This window comes from Scyliorhinus torazame, chromosome 19, assembly GCF_047496885.1.
Source record: "Scyliorhinus torazame isolate Kashiwa2021f chromosome 19, sScyTor2.1, whole genome shotgun sequence".
NCBI lineage: Eukaryota > Metazoa > Chordata > Chondrichthyes > Carcharhiniformes > Scyliorhinidae > Scyliorhinus > Scyliorhinus torazame.
Window position 1 is genome coordinate 125,128,620 of NC_092725.1, and position 18,077 is coordinate 125,146,696.

The 18,077-nt window shown below is 44.0% G+C and overlaps 1 protein-coding gene across 1 annotated transcript in view; it reads right to left on the bottom strand.

Annotated features, from left to right (window-relative positions):
* The window catches only part of otogl (otogelin-like), a 170,884-nt gene that overhangs the window by 78,420 nt on the left and 74,387 nt on the right, over window positions 1-18,077 (bottom strand). Inside the window, exons 26-29 of the mRNA XM_072483997.1 lie at window positions 16,589-16,705; window positions 11,321-11,477; window positions 9,261-9,287; window positions 7,762-7,929 (exon numbers count right to left, since the gene is read on the bottom strand). Of these exons, the coding sequence (XP_072340098.1) occupies window positions 7,762-7,929; window positions 9,261-9,287; window positions 11,321-11,477; window positions 16,589-16,705 (469 nt within the window). The remainder of the gene's footprint in view (window positions 1-7,761; window positions 7,930-9,260; window positions 9,288-11,320; window positions 11,478-16,588; window positions 16,706-18,077) is intronic.

Here is an 18,077-nt window from a genome sequence, read left to right on the forward strand (position 1 = left end):
GGTACCAAAGGCCTCGCCTGGGAGACCTTGCCATGGCACTGTTTAGCACTGGTATCCACAAACATGGACCAGGCATAACTGCACTTTGGGGGGTCTCCCAGGCCATTACAGACCCCTGGGCAGTCAGGCTCTGGGCAGAGTGGTACCCTTGCATCCTGCTGACACAGGGCACCTTGACACAGCCAGCCTGGTTGTGCCACATTTGCCAGATGGCAATGCCAAGGTTTCAGGGGAACTGCCATGGTAGAAGGCTGACAGTGCCAAGGTGCCTGTGCCAGGGGTGCCTTGCTCTTGAGAGGTGGGGTGAGGGGGCACTCGGAGACCAGTAAGCTGGGCGTAGTGGTGGTCCAGAGGCCGTGGTGGGATGCTGAGGGGGTCGAAAGATTGGGGTGGCATTTAAAAATGGTGCCCCGATCCGCGAATAGTCTTCCTGCACTAGCGGGCTGAGCTCGCCAGTGCAGGAAATGATGTAAGTGCAGCCTTGGCAAGGTGTTCCTCGCCGAGGCCAAAAGAAACCAGAAAAATTCTGTTCATTAGTGGTGTCGTTCTCGACGCTGCCTCAAAGGACATGATTTCCCTTTCATAATAAACTCTACCATTTTCCCTATTATGATGTTTGGCTAGCCGGTCTATAATTCCCTGTTTCTCCCTCCCTCCCTTTTTAAATAGTGGAGTTACATTTGTCACTCTCTAATGTGCCAGGACTGTTTCAGAATCTGCAGAATTTTGGAAGATCGCATCATTATCTCTATGACCACCTCCTTTAGTTCCATGGGATATACATGATCAGTCCCTGGAGATTTATCAGCTTTCAGTTCCATTAATCTCTCCAACACTATTTTTCTAGTAATGCTAATTTCCTTCAATTCCTGCTTCTCACAGAGCCTTGATTCTTGAACATTTCTGGGAAGTTATTTGTGTCTTCCTCTGTGAAGACAGAACTAAAGTAGTTGTTTAATAGCTCTGCCATTTCTTTCTCTCTGTTAGAAAGTCTCCTGTTTCGGACTGTAAGGGACATTTGTCTTCACCAATCTTTTTCTTTTTATATACTTATAAGAGCTTGTGCAAATTGTTTTTACAATACTTGCAGTTTACTCTCATATTCTATTTTCCGCTATAAATCAATCTCTTTGTCCTCCTTTGCTGAATTCTAAACTGCTCCCAATCCTCAGGCTTGCTACTTTCTTCTAGCAACTTTATATGGCTCCTCCTAATATTAGTCTTCATTTCTTTTGTAAGCCGTGGTTGGACCATTTTTCTTGTGCTTTTATGCCTGAAAGAAATGTTTAACTCTTGCAATGCTGTCATGTGAGGGTACCTTTAAGAAATGGATGTTTAAGCAATGTACCTTTAAGAAATGCAGTGATATCAGAGTGTGGGTGGAGCTTGGTTTTAGTTCAGCCATTTTGCAGTTTTTAGTTTCAGTTTGAGAAAAGGAGCTTGGGTGTGTGTCTGTGTTTGCAGTGAGCTGGATCTGCTGTGATCTCTGCCATGAAAGACTCTCCCTGGATCATTTGGGTGATTTAAACTCATAATAGTCAAGCCTTTAACCTGATGTGTTTCTGTTTAAAGGTGTTAAGTCTCACGGATGTTGAAAGGAATAACTGAAGGATTATTTAGTGTTGTAATATTTTCAGGATTATCTTTGAAGAAAAGGGTGTTAAGAGATCCAATGTTTATCTAAGAGGTTAAATTGAGTTCATGGAATAAACATTGTTTTGTGTTTTAAAAACTCACGTGTCCATAATTGTAATCCCACACCTGGAGAAAAAGCCGTGTGCTCGGAAAAGCAACAAATACATTAAAGGGGGAGGTTGGTTGAACTCCATGATACATTTTGAGGTTCTGAAAATGCCTCGCCCATAACAATTGGGGGCTTGTCCGGGATAAAAGTCTATCTATTGGATTTGCTTTTGTGAACTTAAAGACAGTGAAGGATTGTTGCTTTTCCGGTGTGGTATTTTAGTTTAAGTTGTTGTGGACAATGGCTCTTTCAGAGGCTCAGAGGTTTTTGGGGTGGACACGATAACACGTGATACCTTACTTTCAGAGAGTAAAAACAGACTGTTGGGTCTAGCAAAAACATTGCAGTTAACATTACCTGACAAAATGCGAAAAGATGAGGTAATTATGGCGGTGGTTAAGCATTTAAAGTTGCCTGAGATAGAGTTTGACTTATGGGAAATGGCAAAAATTCTGTTCCAAATTAAACAAATGGAACATGAGAAAGAATTAAAGCGGCTTGAATACGAAAGAGAGAGAGTGGAAAAAGAAAGAGAGAGAGAGGAAAAAGAAAAGGAGAGAGAAGAAAGGAGAAAAGATAGAATAGCCCTAGCAGAACAAAAAGAAAAAGAAAGGGGGATACAGATCAGGGAAAAAGATAAAGAGAGGGAGTTTGAACTTGAGAAAATGGCAATGAAACATGACAATCAGTTAAAATTGGCAGACGTAAAGGGAAACGTACAGTTGGAGGATAGTGATGAGGATAGTGAGAAAGAGTGTCATAGTCGAAGGCTTGGTGGGAATCTATTTAAATATGTCCAAGCATTGCCAAGGTTTGACGAGAAGGAAGTGGAAGCTTTTTTCATTTCATTTGAGAAGGTAGCTAAACAAATGAAATGGCTGCAGGACATGTGGGTATTACTGATTCAAACAAAGCTGGTTGGTAGAGCTAGTGAAGTGTTTGCATCACTACCGGAGGAGGTATCTGGAACGTATGAGGATGTGAAGAAGTCCATCTCAAGTGCATATGAGCTAGTGCCTGAAGCTTACAGACAAAGGTTTAGAAATTTAAGAAAATAATTTGGTCAAACATACATGGAGTTTGAAACGCTCAGAGTAATTTTGATAGGTGGATAAGGGCTTTGAAAATAGACCAAACGTATGAAGCTCTCAGAGAAATTATACTTTTGGAGGAGTTTAAAATTCAATTCCTAATGTAGTGAGAACTCATGTGGAAGAACAGAGGGTTAAAACTGCGAGATTAGCAGCAGAAATGGCAGATGATTATGAATTAGTTCATAAATCAAAGATTGGTTTCCAACATCAGTTTCAGCCGGTGAGGGATAGAAACTGGGGACATGAGAAATACTCAAGTGGAAAAGGTAAAGGTGATCTGATGGGAGACAATAAAGAGAGTGTACCTCAGATTAAAAAAGAAATACAGGAGGGTGGAAAAGAAATTAAAAGTTTCAAATGTTTTCACTGTAATAAACTAGGCCATGTAAAGTCACAGTGTTGGTGGTTGAAGAAAAGCACTGGGAAGGCTGATGTTGTAAAATAGGATAAGACAGTGGGATTTGTTAGAGTGGTAAAGGAAAGCCCAAGGGAAGCGAAGGAGGTGCAAACGATTGTACAGCCTGTTCAAGAAATAATTGTTAAGAAGGTGCCAGGTGTCTTTAAAGAATTTACTTGTGTGGGTAAAGGTTACTCATGTGTATCAGGAGGAGCAGGTAAAGAAGTCACAATTTTAAGAGATACAGGGGCTAGTCAATCTTCAATGGTAAGAGATGAGGAATTATGTAGTTTGGGAAGAATGTTGCCAGAAAAGGTGGTGATATGTCTAATTCAGGGTGAGAGGAGTAGTGTTCCATTATATAAGGTAAGGTTGTAAAGTCCAGTGAAGAGTGGTGAAGTGGTAGGAGGAGTAATAAATAAACTATCTTGTCCAGGAATACACTTTATCTTAGGTAATGATATAGCTGGATCGCAGGTGGGAGTGATGCCTACTGTGCTTGATAAGCCAGTGGAAAATCAGACAACTGAAGAGTTGAAGGACGAATATCCTGGGATTTTTCCGGATTGTGTAGTAACCCGGTCGCAAAGTCACAGGTTAAGACAAGAGGAGAAATCAAAGAGTGAAGGTGAAGCTGAAGTGCAATTATCAGATTTTTGATCAGATGGTTGGAAAAGAACAGGTGGAGGATGAGGCGGATATTTTTCGTTCAGGAAAATTGGTGGAGTTACAACAGAAGGATGTAGAAATAAAACGGATATATCAGAAAGCATATACGGAAGAGGAATCTGAGAGTATACCAGAGTGTTATTATCGTAAAAGTGATGTCTTGATGAGAAAATGGAGACCTGTACATATGCAGGCGGATCAAAAGTGGGCAGAAGTTCATCAAGTAGTATTGCCAGTATAGAAAGGAGGTGTTGCGAGTTGCACATGAGGTACCAGTGGGAAGTCATTTGGGAATAAGGAAAACTCAAGCTAAACTCCAGAAACATTTTTATTGGCCTGGACTACATAAAGATGTAGTTAAATTTTGTCAATCATGTCACACATGTCAAGTGATAGGGAAACCTCAAGCAGTGATAAAACCAGTGCCCTTAATACCCTTTCCAGCATTTGAGGAACCTTTTACGAGGGTCATAATTGATTGTGTAGGACCGCTTCCTAAAACAAAAAGAGGGAATCAATATCTTTTGACTATAATGGATGTGTCTACTAGGTTTCCAGAGGCCATTCCAGTACATAATATTACAGCTAAAAGGATTGTGGAGGAGTTACTTAAATTCTTTATTAGATATGGACTACCCACAGAAATTCAATCAGATCAAGGATCCAATTTTACTTCAAAGTTATTCAAAGAAGTTATGGATAGCTTAGGAATAAAACAATTTAAATCAACTGCATACCATCCAGAATCGCAGGGAGCGTTAGAAAGGTGGCATCAGACATTAAAGACAATGTTGAGGGCATATTGTCACGATTATCCAGAGGATTGGGGATAAAGGAATTCCATTCGTATTGTTTGCAATTAGGGATGCACCTAAGGAGTCTACCAAATTTAGTCCTTTTGAACTAATTTTTGGTCATAAGGTAAGAGGATCACTTAAATTGATTAAGGAAAAACTGGTGGGTGAGAAATCGGAAATTACACTATTGGATTACGTGTCAAATTTTAGGGGACGATTAAATAGAGGTGAATTGACTAGACAACATTTGAAAGTTGCACAAAATGTGCTGAAACGGGTAGCGGACAAGAGATCCAAAGTTCGTAGTTTTGCCAGTGGGAATAAAGTTTTAGTGTTGTTATCAGTGGTAGGGGAGCCTTTAAAAGCTAGGTTTTGTGGACCGTATCAGATTGAAAGGAAATTAAGTGAGGTGAATTATGTGGTAAAAACACCAGACAGAAGGAAGACTCACCGAGTGTGTCATGTGACTATGTTTAACAGGTATTTTGAAAGGGAAGGAGAGAAAAAGGAGGTTTTAATGATTCTAACTCAAAGTGACAAACCAAATCCAGATGACTGTGAATTTGACATACCTCAAATTTAATTGGAAAATGAGGCTGTTCTTAAAATTGGGATGAATTGTTAAGTTACCTTCCAGAGGAAAAGCAAACTGACCTGAAAGAGTTATTGATATCACATGGGCAAGTTTGTAGGGATGAATTGGGAAGTACTAAAATGGCTATACATGATGTAGATGTGGGAAATGCTGTTCTGATCAAACAACATCCATATAGACTTAACCCTTTAAAATTGGCACAGGTTAACAAAGAGATTGAGAGCATGCTTACAAATGGCATAATTGAAGTGGGTTGCAGCCAATGGAGCTCACCCATAGTGATGGTACCTAAAGCAGACGGTACCCAACGGTTGTGTGTGGACTATCGAAAGGTGAAAGCAGTTACAAGAATGGACTCTTATCCTATCCCACGTTTGGAGGATTGCATTGAGAAATTGGGACAATCTGCTTTTACTTTCAACTTCCAGACATGGAAAGAGCATTTAAAACATCGTATGGAGTTCTTCGATCGACTTCAGGTGGCGGGTTTGGTGATGAACCTAGCCGAAAGTGAATTTGGAGAAGCTCGAATCACTTTACTTGCGGAGTTTACGATACCCTCAAGACAAAGGGAAATAATGCGATTTCTTAGCATGAATGAATTTGATCGAACCTTTGTGCACAAGATTTGTATCGTGATTAACCCACTGATTGACTTGCTAAAGAAACGTCAAAATTTCAATGGACAGCGGACTTTCAACAGGCATTTGACTGCCTGAAAGCTGTGATCACTAATGTTCCTGTATTGGAGAATTGCAAGGGACTCTGTGGTCCGATTGAACTAAATTACCTGATTCTAAAGAGAAATGCCGAGGAGTAGAGGAATGGATGGATCGTGCAGAGACTTTGTTCAAAGAGACTGTCAATCGAGAAGGATTTCGGTTACAGGATGAAGAACAAAGAAAAATATTATTATGCCGGTTTGCGTGCGTTGTGACTTTTTAAAGAAACGTAAAAGTATTTTTACTGTGTGCATTTCTTAATGAATGGTGCAAAGGTAAAAAATGAAACCATCTTGAAGTTGATGGTTTCTTTTTTTTTTTGGGGGGGGGGGAGGTGTCATGTGAGGATACCTTTAAGAAATGGATGTTTCAGCAATGTACCTTTAAGAAATGCAGTGATGTCAGAGTGTGGGTGGAGCTTGGTTTTAGTTCAGCCATTTTGCAGTTTTTAGTTTCAGTTTGAGAAAAGGAGCTTGGGTGTGTGTCTGTGTTTGCAGTGAGCTGGATCTGCTGTGATCTCTGCCATGAAAGACTCTCCCTGGATCATTTGGGTGATTTAAACTCATAATAGTCATGCCTTCAACCTGATGTATTGCTGTTTAAAGGTGTTAAGTCTCAAGGATGTTGAAAGGAATAACTGAAGGATTATTTAGTGTTGTAATATTTTCGGGGTTATCTTTGAAGTAAGGGGTGTTAAGAGATCCAATGTTTATTTAAGAGATTAAGTTGAGTTCATGGAATAAACATTGTTTTGTGTTTAAAAACCCACGTGTCCATAATTGTAATCCCACACCTAGGGAAAAAGCTCTGTGCTCGGAAAAGCAACAAATACATTAAAGGGGGAGATTGTTTGAACTCCATGATACATTTTGGGGTTCTGAAAACGCCTCACCCATAACAATGCATACATTTGTTCTTTAAATATTAGCCATTGGCTATCCACCATCATGCCTTTTAATGGAGTTCCCTAATCTATCTTAGCCAACTCACACCCCATAACTTTGTAGTTTTCTTTGTTTTTAGGACCCTAGTTTCAGATTGAACTACTTTACTTTCCATCCTAATGGAGAATTCTATCATGGTATGGTCATTGTTCCCAAAACGACTCTGCACAATAGGTTTATTAATTAGTCCCTTCTCATTGCATAATACCAGATCAAGGAATGCCTGTTCTCTAGTTGGTTCCTCAGCATACTAATCTAAAAAAAACATCTTGTACACACTCCTGGAATTCATCAACCACAGTATTGTTGCTAATTTTATTCGCCCAATCTAAATGTAGATTAAAGTCACCCATGATTTCAGCAGCACCATTGTTACATGCATCCCTAATTTCCTGCTTAATGCTGTCCCCTACCTTACCACTACTGTTTGGAGACTTATAGACAACTCCCACCCATGTTTTCCACCATTTGTTGCATCTTAGTTCCACCCAGACTGACTCTACATCTAGATTTTCTAAGCCTATATCGTCTTGCACTATTGCACTAATTTCATCCTTAACTAACAACACCACCCACATCCTTTCCCTTTTTGTCTGTCCTTTCTAAATATAGCATACCCTTGGATATTCAGTTCCCAATCTTGGTCGCCCTTCAGCCATGACTCAAAATAAAAAGTCCCACTCTATCTAGCAGAATATTTTTATGAATAGAAATGCTATGTTTGTATGTATATCTATATATATATATAAACATGCATATGTTTTTAAGTCAAGATGCAATTAAATTACTTAATGCTTACTTGATTGTTTTGTATTGTACAGTCCAGGTGCAATCATGAAATTCATTAACATATCCTGTCCAGCATTGTTTATTTGGAAAGGTACAATGTCTCCAGTGATCTTGTTGTTTGCAATCACAGTATCATTGCACAAGTAGTTAATTAACATAAATGGTCCTTCTCCAAGATCTGAAATATGGAAGAGTAATTTGTCATTTTCCATCATCATATTGTTATGGATAGCAATCTGTCAGAAAATAAAACCTGAAAATGCTGGAAGAACTCAGCAGGTCTGGCAATATCTGTGGAGAGAGAGACAGAGATACTGTGCGCGATTCAGCGGCCATGTCACCCCCAACTTGGTGTTGGGTCGAGGCCGTTGAACCTCGCGAGAGGCCTTTTGTGAGATTTGCAATGGTCAAAATGTCTCATGAGGTTTAACGGAATCTCACGAGACGTCACGATCTGGATCTGGCCCACACTCGGCGTGATCCAGATCAGCATAATTCTTTTTAAAATATATGTTTGCCAGATTCACCTGCTGTCCAGGATTCGACAGCCACGCCTGGGAGATCTCACCAGGTCGCGGTTTAGTACTGGCCCAAACAAATGTGGACCAGCCACCGGGGCACCTAAGGAGATCTCCCAGGCCATTGGAGACCCCAGAGTGCTCAGGAACAAGGCAGGGTGGCACCCTGGCTCTCCCTCTAGTACCATGGCACCTTGACACTGCCGGCCTGGCAACCTGGCAGTGTCATCCTGCCACTGACAGAGTGCCCTGGTGACAGGTTGGTACTGCCAGTGGGGCAGACTCAGGTGGCCTTTCCAGGTAGAGGGGGAGGAGGGGAGGGGGGAGTGAGGGTGGTTTCCTGGGGGCCTCCCCAAAATTGAGGGGAGGGTGAAGGGAGGTCAAAAACGGGGAGGGGGCGCGGGAGTGACTGAAAGGGGAGGGGAAGAGATTGTTGCAGCCTTCCAAAAATGGCACCTCGATCTGTGAGGAACCTTTCCTGCTGCCGAGCCGTCCATCTAAGTGTGGCCTCGGCGGAGTCTCCCTGAGGTAAAAAATATGGCAAAGTGCCGTTGAATAGCGTGATGTTTTTCGGTGCTGCCGGCGCCAAGAAAACCCCCGCTAAATGCGCCATTATGCGGACTTTATGTCCGTTGAATTGCGCCCAACATTTCAAGTCCATATGGCTCTTCTTCTCTCCGACCTGCAAGCAAACAACGGATTCAGAACCTAAGAGGCTGAAATTTGTCGACCCCAAGCCAAGGAGCATAATACCATAAAAAGTAAGGCACTGTCTCCTGGCCCCCCCACCACCATCTGATAATATTGCACCATCACAAAGGCAGAACTGCACACTGTTGAAGAAAGAATGTCGCAGGAACAAATTAAGGCATTGAATGCAAGTGGGTGCCGGATGCAAGACTGTTAAAACACACATAACGGCAAATGATAAATTAATTGACGCAATAAAGTTCCTCGTTGGATTTAATAGAAGCATAAAAGCAATACATACCTCGATTGTAATATTCACAGTCAAAAGCTGAAAGATATTAAGAATGCAGGGTAAGTTAAAACTAATTCAAAATACACATTGCAGTTCGGTGTTTTTATCCCTTTAAATCAGTCTGACCCTTTTGTTTTCTGTTAAAGTTAACGATCAACATGTCCGAATGGATGAATTCGTTTAAGGATTAATATTACCTCCATCGACCAAAAGTCATTTCCTTGAGATCATGAGTCAAGGATTCAGATTTTTGGTGACAGCCGTGCCCTGGAACAATTTCTAATCACATGATCACTGATTTTGCATTGAATTTCATGACAGATAACTTGTAAAAAAAAAGGTAGACAAATAAATATATGAAATCAATGCAAATGAAAATGCATCGCAATAGAAATCATTGGACTGTGGGATTTATGTGAAGAATTATTACAAAGTCACTTGAATGTCGTACACGGTGGCACAGTGGTTAGCACTGCTGCCTCACAGTGTTAGAGTTTGGGGTTCAATTCCAGCCTTGGAGTTTGCACTTTCTCCCTGTGTCTGTTCAGACTTCTTCCGGGAGCTCCGGTTTCCTCCCACAATCCAAAGATGGGACTGTTAGGTGGATTGGCCATGATAAATTGCCACTTAGTGTCCAAAGGTTAGGTGGGGTTGCGGGGATTGGACCGCTGAGTGGGCCTAGGTAGGGTGCTCTTTTGGAGGGTCTGTGCAGACTTGATGGGCCGAATGGACTCCTTCCGCACTGTAGGGATTCTATGATTCTATTTTGAGCACGTATTTGGATAAAATCCCATGAAAGCTTTTCTTCCAGGCCATGCTTGCTGAGTTATTGCACCGTTTATTCCTCCCATGTGAAGAGAAACATTCACTTCATACCCCAATCCCAGGAATTAAAGAAAGATAGATAAATACATGGGGCGGGATTCTCCGACCCCCCGCCAGGTCAGAGAATCGCCGTGGGGGGGGGGGGGGGGCGGGGGCCGAATTCTCCGGAACCAGAGATTCGGCGGGGGCGGGAATTGCGCCGTGCCGGTCGGCGGGCCCCCCCCCCCCCCCGGCGATTCTCCGGCCCGCGATGGGCCGAAGTCCCGCTGCTGTCATGCCAGTCCCGCCGGCGGGAATTAAACCACCTCTCTTACTGGCGGGAGTGGCGGTGTTGGCGGGCTCCGGACTCCTTGGGGGGGGGTGCGGGGCGATCTGGCCCCGGGGGGTGGCCCCATGGTGGCCTGGCCCGTGATCGGGGCCCACCGATCGCAGGCCTGTGCCGTGGGGGCACTCTTTTACTATGCGTCGGCCGTGTAGGTCTCCGTGATGGCCGACACGTAGGTGACCCCCCCCCTGCGCATGTGTGGGGATGACGTCAGCAGCCGCCGACGCTCCCACGCATGCGCGGACTTCCGCCGGCCGGCGAAGTCCCTTCGGCCCCGGCTGACGTGGCGCCAAAGGCCTTCCACGCCAGCCGGCAGGACGGCAACCACTCCGGCGCGGGCCTTGCCCCTAAAGGTGAGGGCTTGGCCCCTAAAGCACCTTTGGTGCAGCCCAACGCCGGAGTGCTTCACGCCACTCCATCCCGCCGGGACCCCCACCCCGCCGGGTTGGGGAGAATCCCGCCCCAGATCTCTCAAAAAGTAACTTGGACAACTGCGCTACCTTATTTTTCTTTGTTATGGTGCAGAAGAGGTTATTTGACACATATTGTTTGCACCGGCTCTTCAAATGAGCAACCTGCCAGTTCCCCGTACCCCTACACATTGTAATTATTATTGTCATTCCAATTACCTTCACCGTATTTCTTGAGATAATTATCAGGTTTTTTTAAGAACTGACTGATCAACATTATTCCAATGCTGCTAATAACCCAGTAAATGGTTGACGGCTGGTTAAGGTAATACCAATCATCCATCCCCATTTAATAGGTTTTATATTCAGTAGTGCCTTCTACTTATGAAATGCTAGATAGCTAATGGCTGATTTTTTTTCTTTTGTTACACTCCAATGTTTTGAAGCACATTTTCTCGTGTAACCTTACTCATGCACCATATGCAAAACGTGCATCTGATAATACTCACGGCAAACGCTAGGTGATCGCCAATTAATTGGTACTCCTTTCTGACAGCATGTGTGAGAGTAAGCTGCAACACTGGTACAGAAACATTCACAGTCGCCACCCCGGTTACAGTTACACGTGTCTGTCAGGCAATTCTTATAAAACCAGGTAACGTCGACCTGGAGAAAACCAGAAACCTTCATTATTTTCACAAACAATTAACGTCATTAATTGATATCCTTGCAGGAGCTCAAAATGTGGCTCTTTCTTCATGTTCTTTAAATACAGCTAATATCCAGAAAAATCCAGTTTAAAACATGACATGAACTTTATTTTATTTATTTTTGTTTGTTTAATTACAGGATGTGGGCGTCGCTAGTTAGGCCAGCATTTATTGCCCATCCCTAATTGGCCTCGAGAAGGTGGAGGTGAGCTGTTCTCTTGAACCGCTTCAGTTCATGTGGTGTAGGTACAGCCACAGTGCTGTTAGGGAGGGAATTCCACGATTTTGACCCAGTGGCAGTGAAGGAACGGCGATATATTTCCAAGTCAGGATAGCGAGTGACTTAGAACATAGAACATAGAACATTACAGCGCAGTACAGGCCCTTCGGCCCTCGATGTTGCGCCGATCTGTGAAACCACTCTAAAGCCCATCTACACTATTCCCTTATCGTCCATATGTCTATCCAATGACCATTTGAATGCCCTTAGTGTTGGCGAGTCCACTACTGTTGCAGGCAGGGCATTCCACGCCCTTACTACTCTGAGTAAAGAACCTACCTCTGACATCTGTCCTATATCTATCTCCCCTCAATTTAAAGCTATGTCCCCTCGTGCTGGACATCACCATCCGAGGAAAAAGGTGAACCTCCAGGTGATGTTCCCAGGGGCTCTTGTTCTTGTAGAAGGTACTGATTGTGGGTTTGGAATAGGCTGCCCAAGGAGCTTTGGTGATTTCCTGCAGTGCCCCTTGTAGATGGTTTGTGCGTCGGTGGTGGAGGGATTGAATGTTTGTGGAAGGGGTGTCAATGAAGCGAGCTGCTTTGTCCTGGATGGTGCCCAGCTTCTTTAGTGTTGTTGGAGCTGCATACAGCATGACTTAGTTTAATTTGTATTTACTTCTTCAGTTCTCTGCCCAAAGACAGGTCCAACCCCCAGCACTACAACCTTCACCAAGACGGCAGGTCCTGGAGCCACTCTGCTAGGTTGGGGATTGAAGCCCCATGCTGTTGACACTAATCTGATCCTCACTGGATATCCAGCCAACTGAGACACCCGGCCCCCAAAGTGTCTGAGTTGCTGTGGCAACATACAGTTTTCCATGCATGTTGTGCTGCATTTAGCACATGGTGAAAAATATTTTTCCAAATCGCAGTACTGTTTTTGTGGCACAGGACTGCCATCTAGAGGATATTGGATCACTACACTGTTTTACAAAGCTAGGTAACAAACTATTTGAATGAAATATAAATGTTGCATGGTCATATTTAAATAGTAATTATGATAAGATGCTCAGTATATCATGTGGGTTAGAGCTGTGGAGTGCAATGCATTACAATTTCATGTCAACAGCATATTGTCAAGAAATGGCAGACCCATTGGCGTGCAGTTAGAAATGCAGCAGGGCTAAATGCCCATCCACCCATTGCTCTTGGCTTAGCCTTATTCCAAATTCTGAAAGTAAGGTTATTTGAGTAATAAGGAAAGTAAAATTCAAGTAATAAGTCCCTTGACATTCAGCATCGCTAAATTCCCCTTCATCAACATTCTAGGGATCATCATGGGCCAGAACCTTAAGGGCATAAAATCAGAAGAAGTAGCAGAAGTAGTGGGCAATCGAGCCAGCTCCACCATTTAATAAGATCATGATTAATCTGACTGTGGCCTTAATCCTACTTTTCTGCCGACTCAGCCTAACCCAGGAACCCCTTATCAATCAAAAATCTATCTCTGCCTTAGATATACATAATGACCCCGTATCCAACGCCGTGTGTGTGAAAGAGACCTCGCAAGACAATACAATTTAAATCCCACCCATTGTGGGTGGGGTCAATTTTTGGCAAATCTGCATATTAGAGCAAGGCAGTAAGCCCCACTCTAATGTGTAGCTTCGCGGGGTGCCTGAGACTTTGGGATTCATCCCTTTTGCTTTGGAGACCTCAGGTGAGTGTCGATCAACACTGGTCCTCACAAACGGTGACCAGACGGAACAGCACTCGTGGCGGTCTCCATGGGGATTGGAGACCCTTGGCTGCATTCCCTTTGGACAGGATGGTGCCCTGGCACTGCTGCTGCCACCTGGGCACCCTGGCAGTGCCACCTGGGTGCCAGCCTGGCACTGAAAATGTGCCCATGTGGCACTGCCAGCTGACATGGGCACTGCCAAGTTGGCATTACCAAGGTGCCAAGCTTGCATATTTTAGCACTTGAATAATAGGGCTGGGGTGCCTGACATGGGTGTTGGATATGATGGGGGGAGGGGGGGAGGTAGAGATGGTAACAGTGGTGGTTGTGGGACCAAGGACCCTCCCATAGTGCGTTCGGGCTGGGAGGGGGAAGGTCGGGGATCGTTTTAGGGGCCTCTCTGCACTGGGGAGTTACGGCGAGCGGGCTATATGCAGCCTCGGCCGCGCATTCCCCATTCAGGCCCTTTATACACTGCGAGCGCCAGGAAACAAGCAGCTAAATGCGCTCGCTTGGGGACTTTGTTCCCTTTTAGAAGAATCGCACCCTTTATTTTTAAATTGTGTCCCCTAGTCCGAGGTTTCCCCCATGATGGGAAATATCCTCTCATCATCCGCCCTGTGAATAAACCTCATAATCTTCTATGTTTCAATTAGATCAACTCTCATTCTTCTACACTCCAGGCAGTATAGGCCCAGCCTGCTTGAGCTTTACTCATAAAACAACCACTTCATCCCAGGAATCAGCCTGGTGAACCTCCTCTGACCTGCTTCCAATGCAAGTATATCCTTCCTTAAGTAAGGGGACCAAAACTGTACTCGAGGTGTGACCTCACCAATGCCCCGTGCAGTTGTAGCAAGACTTCCCCACTTTTACACTCTGTTCCTCTTGCAATGTATAAAGGCTAATATTTAATTTGCCTTCCCAATTGCTTGATGTAGCTGCATGTTAACTTATTGTGATTCATGCACAAGAACGGTGGTGCCGTGTATCAGTAATGTTACCAGAGGCCAGCTAATATTGTAGGCATGTGTGCAGATTGCCCCTGTGACAGGCGGTGGAATTTAAATAAAGATGAAACGAAAAGCTGGGCCCAGTAATGGCACCTGTCGGGCTGAATCCTGTTCATGGGCGGGCAAGGACCCCCTGTTGCCTCCTTTTGGGCACCTGCCACATCTTTTCCACTCAGGCACTTGACAGGCCAGCAGCAAGGACCTCAGCGAGACGGGGGGGGGGGGGGGGGGGGGGGGGGGTTAACTGGGGTGAAGGTGGAATGATATCAAGGTCCTTTCCCACCACACTCCCACCTGATTAAATGCCCCACCACCACCATCACACTTGCCGCATAGAATGACACAAGGTTCTGCCCCATTTCACTTTTGTATTGTCATACTAACTTCACTAATGCTGTTTGGGCAAGGAAATCTGCTATCCTTACTCAGCCTGGGCTAGTTGTGACTCCAAACCTCCAGCAATGTGATTGAGTTAATTGTCCTTTGAAATGGCCTAGCAAGTCACTCAGTTGTACCAAGCCACTATAAGATCACCGATCTGATTGGAGAGAGAGCAGCAACAGTGGAGTATATCGGTGAAATTGAATTGGACCAGGTACATTGGTGACAAAAGCAAGCCAGAGACTGTGAGTTCGGTGGCAAGTAACTCACCTCACTCCCAACAGCACAAGTCAGGAGTGTGTTGGAATCGTCTCCATTGACCTGTATGAGTGCAGCTCTAAGCTCCACATCATCCTCATCTAAGCAGCTCACTTTACTGGCACTCCATCCACCTCCTGAATCAATCACTCCCTCCAGCTTCGAGGCACAGTGACAGCAGTGTGGACATCTATGAAATGCATTGCAGAAACCCAGCAAGACTCTTCCAACAGCACCTTCCAAAACCACAAACTCTTAATACATAGAAAAAGGACAGCTGATGCATGGGAAAGCCACTCCCTGGGACATTCCCAAGTCACACACCATCCTGACTCGGAATTACATCACCATTCCTTCAATATCACTGGGTCCCAATTGAGCAATTCTCTCCCTAACAGCACTTTCCCTAACTCTTGGAATGCACGGGTTCAAAAAGGAGTCTCGGTACCACCTTCTCAATTCGGGGGGGCAACAAATGCTGGCCTTGCTGGTGGTAATCACAGTCCGTGAATGATTCACGGCACCTGTGCTAGCCCCAGTGAAACGGAGATGCTCACCCTGTGAGCTTGGCAGGAATCTAGAGGAACATTTCTTCCTCCATTGGCAAAGGTGCAAAGCAGTCATACCCGAGTTACAAAACTGATAAATTATATCGTAGCTCAATCACTGTTCGGGTACAGGTACAGCTCTTTTAACAACAATTACACCTGGTTCCGGCAAACATGGTACACTAACAGAAACAGACTCCTACTGACTAAATAAATAAATAACATTTATTGTCACTTGTAGGCTTACATTAACACTGCAATGAAGGGGCGAAACCCCTAGTCTCCACATTCCAGCGCCTCTTCGGGTACACAGAGGGAGAATTCAGAATTCTCAGCTGGTACCGGAATTGAACCCGCGCTGCTGGCCTTTTTCTGCATCAAAAACCAGCTGTCTAGCCCACTGAGCTAAACCAGCGCTCTACCCACCCAACTAATAATAACAATAATCTTTTATTGTCACAAATATGAAGTTACTGTGAAAAGCCCCCAGTCGCCACATTTCAGTGCTTGTTTGGGTAAGCTGGTAAGGGAATTGAACCTGCTGCCCTTGTTCTGCATTACAAACCAGCTGTCTAGCCTACTGAGCTAAACCAGCCCTTGCACCAGGGTTGAAAATTTCCCACCCCCCCGCCCTATGTTATGACTGCTGTTATCTATTTGTTCTATCACTGTTTAATGCTAGTTTGGTAGTAAAAGCTTTCGAAGCCAAGGAGGAGCCTGTGGAGACACAGTATAGGGGTAGCAATCAAAGGATTTTTAAAAAAAAATCTCTCTTTGTTATCCCAAATTGCACCCAAATATCAGGGCAAGTGAAAAAAGGATGCATTTGGATAAGGTACACAAAAGCCAAGACAAAAATATCTAAGGCAACAAGTGAGACAGAAAACAAAAATCTTGCACCTACCACATTGTGACAAGGAGCGAAAACTTCACTGTATAAAATAGCACATTCTCTCTTTGCAAATGGCTGCCTGATTAAATCTGCTTCACATGGCCGGGTGATACCATTTCTGCTCACACACTTGAACAAAAGAACAGAGGAAAATATTAATTTTCAAATTATTAGCCAGCTTCACTAGCCATTAACTATATTATAGTCACCGCATAATTCTCTCCAGGAAAATGGAGAGAGGTGTCTAAATGGGTGGCTATTCCAGTAGCACGCGGGTTTACACTACAGCCAATGGCTAAATGATCCCGGTGGTCGGGAATGGGCCGCTTTAGGAGCAAACAGAATTTTACAGAAATAATCTTGTGTTACAAGAATTATTCATCACAGATATTGTAATCACAACGGTTTGTGCTGGAAAGAGAAGAATCCACAGTATTATGGGTTTTTATTACTCTTTATTATTCATTGGTTTTCTTTTTTTTACTCTTTCATGGGATACGGGCTTCGCTGGCGAGGTCAGAATTTATTACCCATCCCTAATTGCCTTTGAAAGGATGGCAGTGAGCTGCCTCTTTGAACCGCTGCAGTCCGTGTGGTATAGGTACACCCACAGTGCTGTCAGAGAGGGAGTTCCAGGATCTTGACCCAGTGGCAGTGAAGAAACAGTGATCCAGTTCCAATTTTGTTTTATACTGAACTGATCAAGGCTGGAAGCAACGTATGGTGCAGTTATTTTCACTCTTGCGGACCTGTCCCCTGAGCATGTGCTGATATCCCACCACAGCAGGTCATTGCTGTCATGGTTGGTTGGTGATGTTCTTCCTCCTTTGGTGTGCTTTCAAACACATCACTACCTTCTCAAGGGAAATTGGGAGTGGGGAACAAATAGTGATCTTATTCAAAAAGGGGGGGAGACAGAAAGAAGGAAACTACCGGCCAGTTAGCCTAACATCTGTCTTATAGAAAATGTTAGAAGCCACTATTAAAGATATTATAGCAGGGCACTTGTAAAAATTCAAGGCAATTGGGCAGAGTCAACATGGTTTTGTGAAAGGGAAATCATGTTAACCAATTTATTGGAGTTCTTTGAAGGAGTCACACATGCTCCAGCTAAAGGGGAACTGGAAGATGTAATGGACTTTGATTTCCAGAAGGCATTTGATAAGGCGCCACATCAAATGTTATTGTGGAAAATAAAAGCTCACGGTGGTAGAGGCTAACATATTGGCAAGGATTGAAGATTGGCTCGCTAACAGAAAACAGAGTTGGCATAATTGGGTACTTTTCTCATTGACATTATCAGAGCCAGGGCCTCACCTTTTTACAATTCACGGCCGCCAGTGAATGGCGCATGCCCTAGAAACACGTGGCTGGGGAACTAGAGAATCCAGCCCTAAATAAGTGATTTGGATGAAGGGACTGAAGGTATGGTTGCTAAATTTGCTAATGAGACAAGGACCAGTAGGAAATAAATTGTGAAGAGGATGTAAGGAGGTGACAA